An 11,782-nucleotide genomic window follows, 5' to 3' on the forward strand; every position below is an offset into this window, starting at 1 on the left:
AACTAGACTACCATTCAAGACCTGGAAGCACTCCAAGGCTGTTTCTTCAGACGAGAGGGTCACTTGATGACAACCAAGTATATAACCTTAAGGACAAATGCATATCATTAGCTAAGAAACTAATTCATTTTCAAAGGTCATGTACATATATGTGACTATTTATGCATATTGTTTAGTAGCCCAATAGACTTTTTCTTTCACTCTTTTCTTCTAGCTCAAGTGGTAAGTCGAGTTAGCACGTAACATATTGTGTACCAATGTAAAATCTCTAACATAGTTCATCATAACAATATCAGTGCTCTTTTGGTATATATAATTGTACTGACTGCCATGCTGAATTGTGTTTCTTTTTTAAGCACATTAATTTTCGTTGATTTTAAGTTGTTGGGGCAGTTGTTAGTAAGCCCTGTGTCTAGAAGTTAGCATCCGTCAATAAGGTATATCTACAATCTTGAAGGAATTGATGCTCCTCGTACAGTCCAAACCGATGTCACTCATTGTCACTAGTAAAGATACTACAACTGAGCTTTCAGATCACTACTGGTACTGACTTTTTCTAATAAATTCTATACAAATATATAGTTCTCCGTTAAGATTTTGCAAGTTAATAAAGTTTCTTTTTTTGGAATTAATAGTTATCAAATGATTCTTCTATTCCCGGTGTTCAAGTCTACCCTATTCCATGGTCGTCTGATGCACATAATTCTAGTCTAGTATCTACTGATTCCCTCATATCTAATGTTGTAGTTAATTCATCAATAGAAAATCCAGTTTCTTGTTGTTCAGACAATCAGCTACATACAACTAAAGCTATAACTACAAATTGTGACTTGTCATTTAGTCATGAATCTTTAACACCGTATTCTTTTATTCAACTATATCCTGTTATGAGTTCCGATGGTGTATTATATTATATGACAGGTACACCAGTTGAATTAACTCAAACAAATAATAATAATTCCAATGAAATAAATTTTAATCATACTATCATGTCTACTAATTGTGAATCAAATTACGAATATACAACAGATGAAATTTGTTCATCTAATGATAACAAAAATGAGAATAAAAACAGTGATCATATTCAAATAAATTCTTCAATATCCCAGAATTTTTCCACGACTGATATTGATTCTGCATTGCTAGCAAACAATATAACTTCATGTGCTTATATTGTGAATAATAATAGTACCAGTAAAAGTGATGAAGGGACTGTATACTTCTCTTCACATTATGATGGTGTATCAACAAACTGTCAGCCAGTTTCAGGTAAATCATTTTCAATACATATTATGTATGTGTACCTTTATTTAGTCTTATTGGAAAGAAACTTCTTAAAATTAGTAAACGACAACACTTCCAAAATATTTTTCTTCTTCGGTGGTTTTAACAACATATAAACCTTTAACACATCTAAAATAATCACATTTTTTCACCATACTTTCCTTTGTATTTACGTGCATGTTTAACTTTATCATTTTATGTATGTACCACCGGTCTGTTTTTACTCTTGTAGCATAAAAGGAATGAAATCTGTTGCCGTTTTTATAGATTTGTTTGTTTCAAATATTTTAGCTGGTGACCTTTATTATCAATCCTTTAGAGGATAAGATCTGTGTTTGATCAGTAAATTTCATTACGCTCTGTTTTATACGGGATATTTGTCCCTTTTTTCGTACCTATGTGGTGTGTGCAACTGATGTCGACAGATGTAAGTAGTATTTATCATCAATCGAAAGTGAAATGTTTGGCGGCAGATGGTTAAGAAGACCGAAGAAAAGAGAACGAGAACAGTGATTGATTAGTGTGGGAATGAAGGAACAATGAAGAATGGGACAGTTGATTGACATTTTGCAAATCAAGTTTGTTCTGTATGGTTCCCAGATTTTACTATGAGATTTTTTAATTTGTGTTCAAATACATTTGATTATACCAACTGCTGTTCTCGTTCACTACACCCCCCAAATGCCCTGGTATGGCCGAGATCGGGGTGGGTTCGCCCTCCCTCTCGAAATACTCTCACACGGCCGCGCGTATACAGCCTCTGCCAGGGAAGTCCTACTCACTGCCTTCTCGTGGCGGGGGTGTTGTTTACGAAAATGAGAGGACGAACAGCGAATGTCCGGCGCTTTAACCGGATTCCAAATCTATGGTGCACATGGGCACCAGTATCCTGCGGGAACAAATGGCGTATGAACCAATTTTCGGTCACCGGCTACCATGGGACTGCATCTCCTTACGATGCTCCACTGCCTTGTGGGTTAGACCTTTAAGTCAAAGGCTCGGGGTGTGCCCCCCTAAGATAACCACCTGCTGCGGTCTGGGCACCCGGGCAGTATCGCAGCCCACACGCAATTAATGAACTGAAATTGTGTGGCGCATATATATTTGGCGCACTCCTGTACCAATATATATGTGTTCAAATAAAATAAAATAAATAAAATTTATATCTGTATGGAATTTTATGCAATAAATTTACTGAAACACTAGAAAGATACTACATCTCGTTAAGGCATAGTGATAGCGGTTAGATTTAAATGGCGTCAAAGTGTCAAACTTCAGCTAAACGATATCATCCACTGACAACTGTTGTGTGAAATGATTTTTCAATTTTCAGGTTAACGTTTATCATCTGTTGTTAGTAATTGAAGACTAAAGGAAATCATTCAAAGTATTAAAAAATGACTGAAAAATCTATGAATTGAGTAACTCATCCACCTGTTAATAATGTGGTTAGCTTTAAATATTTAAAATCATTACAATTAGAAATTCTTGTTCATAGGCAGAGGAATAAACAATACTGAGCTTTTTTAGTATTTATCCATACATATTGAGATATATCAAAGCCCTCTTTTGTTTACTTTAAACAATTTTGTAAATTTCGTTTCAGGTCCACTTTTTATACTTTTTTCCTACTCAAAATTTTTCTATCATAAAATAGTTTGTGGTATTTTTAAATTCTGATAAATGATTGGAACGAAATACGGATTAAAACCATAACTAGAGTTATATTTCTGATATGGTAAGATAAGGTGTAAGCTTACATCATTCACGGATAGATCCCAGATATTTGATGTTGAAAGTGAAGAAACGAAACATCTCAAGATATTTCATACTGTTTCAAGAAAATCTGTTTGCCAAAGCGAATTCGGGTTATCTAGTTTTTTTTTCAATATATGTTCGTTTCTATCCACCAATGATAACTGCATTCAACAGTGCTATCGCAAGACATCTCCTTGATACAGGACATAAAGCTGATATACTGAAGTCCTTCAAGGTGATTAACAAACAATCAAACTCGAACCTTTTGAAATTCGCTGAAGCGTTAGCAATCAAACGTTTAAAACCAGATCTATGTATACAAAAAGAGACAGTAATAAATCTTTCTTTACCCTGGTAACAATAACCCCCACTCTTTCTATTCATTTGCTCCTATTTATTTATTTATTACGTCATTATTGCAACTCTTTCTGAAATATAAATTACATCATACATAACTGATTGATTTCAATTCATATTTTCTTTATTACCATTAATCTATTTTCATGAGTTCTAATCACTATTTCAATGTTCCAGAACTTTCCCTCTCAAACTTTATTTATTTATTCGAATCAAACATTTTATGAGCTCATTAACTCTATCTGAATCTTTGCTACATCATCATACACATGTATTGATCCTTAATCACACTCTTATGTATAAATATGTCAATATCTGTAATAATTTGAATTTCAAATAATTTAGGTTGTAAGCAGCTGATGAGAACCTAACGAAATAAAATGAATTCATATTATTTTGCACCAATCTTTGTTCTTGCTCTATTTAAGATAATAAAGGGAACTATGTGTATGCAATAATATATTTGGTAATTCATATTTCTACACGACCTTCCCTGTCTTCTGACTATTAGTATGCTGATTTTACTGTGTCCCAAGGTTGCGTTTTGTTGCTAAGTTCCTAGAGTTTTAAACAGTTCCTTTCGTATATTTTGATAGGATGAGAAGACGGAGTTGTTCTGAAAAGTGGTGTATTTGCACTATACATTTCGAAAAGTCTGGTCACACATGTATTTGTTAAGGGATTTTACATGAAAATTAATAAAGGTCATCAAAATAGCTTTTGAAGCACTTTATAGGCGTCGTCAAGGACGAATTCTTAGGTTTATAGAAACTAACTATTCTCAAGTTCAAACCTTTATGTTTAGAGACAACCTTGAATCTATCCTGATAATCTTTAAGCCACTTTACGGCCAAAGGTGGTGTGATAAATCTTCATTATTCCGATATTAACTTTTCTCTGCTTTATTTACAGTTTTGGATGTTTATTTAATCGACCTTTATTAGTTTTCATATAAAATGTTTTGACAAATATGCATGACCAAACTGTTCGAAATGTGTAGCGCGAATATTTTAACTCCATTTTCTTATTGTTTTATCAAAATGTGTTGTTATAGCTTAGTTTTGACTTCTGGAATATCAAGCTTTCTCTGAACTCTTGTCTTACTCATAGGTTTCGTTGTTTGGGGGTAATTTGTGAAGCATCATGTATGTCAGTGGCTGTACTATCGAGTTCTCATTAGCTTTTCTTCGTATTAGAGGGACGCCCGTAATTTGAAATTTTAATCATTTTCATAAATTTAACACCTATGAATACTTAGCAGGTTATCTTAAGAGAGGAAAAGTAGCTTGATGTACTAAAAGTTTAAATTACCAAAAAATAAACCACTGAAAAGTAGGGGTGGAAAGTTCAAAGTTTACGAGAAATAGAAGAATTTTTAAAGTAAATTAACAGAACTACCAACAATGTCTGGCGATATCCCACAACTTTTCCCTCAAATATTCAACGAGACAGCTAAAGAATAGTATTTATTTACAAGGATGCAATATTTTCGTGTTACCATCACCACTCAATAATATAAGAGACGGTAATTGTAACGTACATAAGAAGCAGATATTTTTTTAATAACTAAACTCTTCAAGCGTATTTCTGCTTTTATTCCTCTTTGTACTTGATTACTCAAGTCCCTCAAACATGGTATTTTAGAATGAAATTTTACTAACTTCTTAACTTCTTATTCACCTATCAATTAATACGCTATGCCCCATTCATCCCTTCAGTAATTATATTTGGCAAGCAATAAATAACAGACAGAACTTCTTTGATAAACAGTATTTTTCGTAATCAGTCGTTTGACTTAGCCAAAGATTTCACCTGTTTTCCGCCACATTTGACGTTTTTAACAGTATTAACTCTATCCATTTTCCTTCGTATATCTCTCTCTACATATTCCAGCCTTAAAAATAAAATGTATATTACTGCAGTGCAATGTCTTATGTTTTACTGTCGGATTGTAGTTATGGAGTGATTGTCCTTACTAATCCTCTTCTTAATCGCAATAATTGTGAGTCACTAAATCCTTAGTCTCGTTATCCATACTCTTAATACTAGTTTGTGTTAGTGTTGATAGTTTTTCATAGGCTACTTCCACAACAGTGGTTCATAATAATTACTCTTCACACCATAAAATTCTACAAATCATTCGACAATGCGATTTATCTTATCTATTGCTCTACACAGATTACTTGTCAAATGATGTTGAAGTGATCGATTTAAATATTCCTGTTACTGTTGTTCATTTGGATCAAAATCATATTTCTGCTGACTCCCAACTGTCTACAACCATTTACGATATGGATTCTATGCCTAATCAAGATTTTCCTCTGTCATATTCCAATTCAGAAGCCACAGATCAAGGGCAATTATCTGAACAACTATCATTGGCAGTTAGTTGTGATAAAGACCAAAACAATCTTGATAACAGTAATGATGATGTTAATGAGCAATCGATATGTGAGACGACAACAGTAGGTTCAAGTTGATTTATGATAATCTGAACATTTTCTGTGCAATTGTTAATATCCGTAATATGTATTTATTTCATTATCTGTAGTATTTCTTTGCAATTTCTCATTGAGTTATTTGTTTGAAATCTTTTAATTTACCATGGAGTTTTAAAGTTGTTTCTTCTTTACACAAGAATAAATAAAGTTAATTATAATCAGTAGATTGAATTTGTATTTTGACAAATTTTGTATTAGTGTGTAAATATCCATAAATTGATGATTTTTGTTATAAACAGGACGAAGTCGGTCAATTTTAGAGATGTGCAGAAAATTGATTGCTCACATTGTGTTAGAACATTGCTTGTGCGACCTGCAAGGGATACTGGATTACTGGTTGAACGTCTTGTTAACCTGAAAAGATAACATCAGAGCCATAGAAATAACTTTTCGAACTCAGCTGCACACAATCTTTTTCTAAACATTTATTGTTCTGTTGGACCCGTACTTTTCAATTCTTATCACAGGGATAAAAAAAACTCGTGGAGTGTGAATCTCGCTGACCATTTCTACTGTCATTAGAAAGGCAAAATCACTGAATAGACTGGTCGTTTTTAGAAAATACCTTGCTTGCCGTCACTCTGTGATAATAAGATTTTCCTCTTGAAATTTAAATCTTCCATTTTTGGTTTTAATGCTACTTAATCAACTTGCTTACTATTATGTGACTTCAAGAATTCTGTTTTTTGGCTACCGTACCCCAATCGAGTGGTCATGATAGCCATGTTCAACCACAGTATCGAAATAGTTGTTATCGTCGGGCTCGCCTGCTAGGGGTTGTGTTCAGAGTACCTTTATCTCCAATTACTGCAGCTTCATACGTTCCTTTCAAAAATATGTTGGAGAGTATTAACAGACGTTTTTATAGTAATTCATCATTAATTCAAGATACTTCTTTTCACCATATGTTTTCATAGTACATGTCTGTCATATAAATATTTGATGTATTTCTGAATGATTTGTTGTTTGTTTCGTATTTCGAAAAAAACTGAAGTTGTCTTTTGTATTCTCTTTATAAATCTGAAGTGATTAAATTCAACTGACTGACATGTTGAAAAGAACCTTACTAAAAAACGTTGACCAGAAAAGTCCATACGTATGTAGAGCTGAATTCCTATATACCGTTAGTTACAATTTCTAATCCGATATTAAGACTAGTTTACCTCACTATTTCCTTTTGTAATAATAGAATGTGGATGAAAGAAATATTCTGTTTAACTTTTCAGTCTGTTTATGCTTCAACAGAAAGATCAAATACCACTTATAAAGTAACAAAACATAATTTTCATACTTAAATCCGCTTGCCTTTTTAATTATAAAACTAGGCATTAGGTAAGTATATTAATAGAATGTACTAGTTAGACTTATTTATTATATTTATTTATTTAAGCACATAAACATTGATGCAAGGAAGGGTTGAAATACTACCCAGGCGCCCATACCGAAGCAGGTGGTTTTTTTTAGTGGGCCACACCCCAAGCATTTGATCTAGAGATCTAATCCACAAGGCGGTGGAGCGAATTTAGGAGATGCATTCTAATGCTAGCCCGTGACCAATAATAGGTTCTCTCAGCACCATGGAGCCCATATGCACCATTGGTTTGAAATCAGGGTTTTCCAACTCTCTTAGGTGGACCCCCCATATCCACCAACCCGGTTAAGGCGCCGGATATTCGCTTTTCGTCCTCTCAATTTCGTATACAACACCACCTTTTGGACAAACTTATCACTTTATAGTACTTTTCATTCTAATTACAATTTCATGCATAGATAAACATGTGATTTTTTTCCTCTATTCTTATGTGTAGAAAGTTGGAGTTTCAGATTCGCACTTATCGGAGTTGGTGACTACACAAGTTTCAAAAGAATCTCATCTTTCTTTACCACCTACTATTTTTAATGCCTCCGATACTTCTTCCCAATTGAATAATAGTAATAGTGATAAAATCGACTATGAGAGCATTGATTGTATAAAGGAATATTTAAATTTCAATAAAACCATTACGGAATCACTAAACAACAATACGATATCCACATTACAAAACTTCATTGAATAATAACTTAAACAATAACACTTGACCTTTAACAAATCTTTATCACACTTATTCGTCATTATCCAGTTCTGTCTAGTCACTTGTCCACCTCCGCTTAAAGTTTACAATTTTTCTCAGATATATATATATATATATATATATATATATATATATATATCATGTTTTTAGGTATCATCTAACTGTTATGTACATAATTGTAATCATAGTATTCAAACGAAGCTTATTGTTTAATTTATATTGTGTAACTATATTCTGTTATAAAGTGACTTTTTCTTTTTACATTCATTCATTTCGTTTCTTACATTACTGATTTGCTAAATAAGTTATTATTTCATTTATCTAAAGTATATTTATCTTCATTTGTTCAAATTATTCAATTCAATCTATCTGTCTATGTCATACCATACAAAAACTGTGTATATTCGTTCACCTGTAAATAATTAAAAGAAGAAAATACTGTTAATTATTAATTGAATTGCATTTTATGAAATAACTAATTTTATTTAAAACACAGTCATTTTGTTAATATGAATTAATCATTAATTCCTAATTAATTTATTTTTTATTTTCACATTTTCAAATTATTATTATTATTATTATTATTATAACGTTGTTGATATCTTGTTTTGTATGTTTTTCAAATTTGTTAAAACAACTATGATTTTGTCTTTGTATTCTCAGTGAACTGATTGTTTATTGTGTATATCAACTGTTGATCAGTCATTATTATTATTATTATTTCAACCAAATAGACCAGTGTAACTATGTTTCAGTATTTTGTTCTATTTCGATTAAAATTATAATCTCTATATTTCTTTGCTTTCGTCTCTACTTTCATTTCAGTTTAAACTTTATTTTGTGTTATTTTCTTGGAAAAGTTCTATCACTTCTTTTTTTATTTATTTATTAAAAGTAAACTGAAAGGATTGTGCTAAAAAAAAAATAGTTAAATTTCCTATAAGTAAAATTTGCACCCACTTATGGATAAAATAGACACAGTTTTTGTTTGTTTGAATAGTTTGTTGTTTTTGCATTGGCTACATCTATACCAAACTAAATGTAAGCATTATCATTATTATGGTTGTTTTCATCATGTATGGCCTGTATAAAACTTATCAAATTATGCTATACTTTTTATTTTGTCTGTTGATTGTGTTTTTGTAAACGATCCCTTTATTATCAAAATATATTGTTGTCTTGTAAACCACTTAGTTGTTAGAATTCTGATTATAAATCTGTTTTCCATTTGATCATAAATCAGTGGAATTTAATTTCGATGATAGGTAATTTTCTTTTTCTTCCGAATTACATATAGTGATTCATATAAAATTTACTGTGATAACCGTTTGTCATATCCTATATCTAGTACTGCTTGCATCCTGATTCAATATCTTTAAAAATTTATGTTATTACCTCTTTGAAGCACCCGAGATATTTCAGTAATATCTTTTCTTTATCACGAATTGATACTTTGGTCATTGTAATTAATCCGCGCTCCTACGTTCTCATTTATCTCAATCAAGGTGCTTGTTTCAGCTACTAAGAACTATTGGTGTGTGGTTCAAATTATTGACATTACTTACACCTGTTACCCCTCATGGAGGGCATAAGCCGCTCACAGGCATTCTCCATCGAACTCTGTCCTGGGCAGTCCTTTCCAGTTGCCATCAATCCTTATGTCTGCTCCCAATTCTCGACGCAGTGTATTCCTTGGTCTTCCCCTTTTCCCTTCAGGATTCCACGTTAGGGCTCGCCTTGTGATTCAGTTTAATGATTTCCCTACTGTATGCCCCATCCACTTCCAACATCTTTTCCTGACTTCCTGTTTATCTGGAAGCTGCTTTGTTCCCTCCCACAGTAGGGTGTTGTTGATGGTATTCGGTCAATGGACATTGAGTATCTTGCGTAGACATCTGTTTATAAATACTTGTACATTTTTGATGATCGTTGTGGTATCTCTCCAAGGTTCAGCTCTGTACAGTAGGACTATCTTGATATTCGTATTGGAGATTTTGATTTTGATATTAGTTGACAGTTGTTTTGAGTTCTATAAGTCCTTCAACTGTAGGAATGCTGCCCTTACTTTGCCAATCCTTACATGTACATCTGCATCTGATCCTCCTTGTTAATTGATGATACCATCCAGGTACTTGGAAGTTTCCACCTCTACCAGGGCTTCTCCATCAAGTGTAATTGACTTTGTGATCTCTGTGTTGTATTTGAGAATATTGCTTTTTCTCTTGTGTATGTTGAGGTCTACTGATGTAGAGACCATTGCTACACTGGCTATCTCCACCTGCATTTGTTGGTGTGTGTCGAATAGATGAGCTAGGTTATCTGCGAAGTCTAATTTATCTAGTTGCATTCGAGCTGTCCATCATATTCCGTGATTCCCCTCAGATGTAGAGGTCTTGATAATCCGGTCAATCACCAGAAGAAAGAGAAAGAGCCAGAGTGAGCAGCCTTGTCTGACTCCGGTACTCACTTGGAAATCATTTGTCAGCTGTCCTCAATGCACCACTTTACAGTGTAATCCGTCGTATGAATTCTGGGTGATGTCGACGATTTTCTCAGGTACACCATAGTGTCGAAGAAGGTTCCATAAGGTGCTATCCACACTGTCGAACGCCTCATAATCAAGGGAGTTGATGTAAACTGACAAGTTCCATTCAATTGTTTGTTCGACGATCCGTAGCGTCGATATTTGGTCTGTGCACGACCTATCCGTAAGGAGTCTGGTCTGTTGATCTCATCTTGTAAAGCAACACTTTGTTGAGAACTTTTTCTGATATCCATAGTAGTGTGACGCTTCTGTAGTTCTCACATTTGCTCAAATCTCCTGTCTTTGGTATCGTGATGAGCTATCCTTCTTTCTAATCTGTTGGTACTTCTTTCTATCCTAAATCTTCCTGAATAGAGTGTGATGCATGTTTGCGTTTGCTTCTGTATCTGCTCCTTTGCACCAACATTCATGTGTTCAAATAAATAAATACTTCTATGTCTGACTCCAGGGCTTCGGCTGACACGTTGTCAGGTCCTGCTGCTTTCCCACTCTTAGTTTGTTTGATGGCCATCCTGATCTTTTTGATCGTTCGTAGAGTGACATCCATAGGAGGGTCTGTATGTGCTGCTTCGATGTCCTGTGGATTCAATGGAGCTGGTCTATTCAAGAATTCCTCAAAGTTTTTTACCCCTCTGTTCTTAAATCTCAGTGATTGACTTTCATTTTTTGTCCTTGACCGGTCCCTCTAGTCTACTATATTTCCCTACCTGTATCTTCTTTGTATCATATAGGTGTTCTATATTTCCTTCTTTGGCAGATTTTTCCGCTGTTGTTGCTAGCTCTCCTACGTATTTTTGCTTGTCGGCTCTATTGCTCTTCTTCATTTGCTTGTTTACTTCTGTGTATTCAGTGTGTGCCTTGATTTTCTCTGTTCTTGTTTGACTGTTGTTAATTGCTGTCTTCTTTTTCGTCCTTTCTTGAATCTTTTCCAGTGTTTCTATAGAGATCCATACCTTATGATGATGCTTCTTGCGACCAAGCACTTTCTGACCTGTCAACGTTAGTGTTTTCTTGATCCCTTTCCAGTTGTCTTTCATAGTAGTTTCTTCTTTCAGTATATCCTGTGAGGCTTGGAACCTGTTGTTGAGAGCTATCTTGAATTTGTCTAGTTTGTCAGTATCTTGGATGAAGTCTCTATGTAGCCTTTGTAATGCTGTCCATTGCATCTTTAGCTTCAGTTTAATCTTGGCTACAACCATGTGGTGATCCGAAGCTATATTAGCTCCTTTCCTGGTTCTCACATCTTCCATTGTCCTCCTGAGTTT

The 11,782-nt window shown here is 33.8% G+C and overlaps 1 protein-coding gene across 1 annotated transcript in view; it reads left to right on the plus strand.

The window, feature by feature from the left end:
* Positions 1–9,160, plus strand: part of KIF11 (Kinesin- protein 11) — a 110,278-nt gene extending 101,118 nt beyond the window's left edge. Inside the window, exons 9-11 of the mRNA XM_051216196.1 lie at positions 636–1,269; positions 5,578–5,864; positions 7,709–9,160. Of these exons, the coding sequence (XP_051066763.1) occupies positions 636–1,269; positions 5,578–5,864; positions 7,709–7,957 (1,170 nt within the window). The 3' untranslated portion in view covers positions 7,958–9,160. The remainder of the gene's footprint in view (positions 1–635; positions 1,270–5,577; positions 5,865–7,708) is intronic.
* The last annotated feature ends 2,622 nt before the right edge of the window (positions 9,161–11,782 follow it).

The sequence above is a fragment of the Schistosoma haematobium genome, chromosome 4 (genome assembly GCF_000699445.3).
Source record: "Schistosoma haematobium chromosome 4, whole genome shotgun sequence".
Taxonomy (NCBI): domain Eukaryota; kingdom Metazoa; phylum Platyhelminthes; class Trematoda; order Strigeidida; family Schistosomatidae; genus Schistosoma; species Schistosoma haematobium.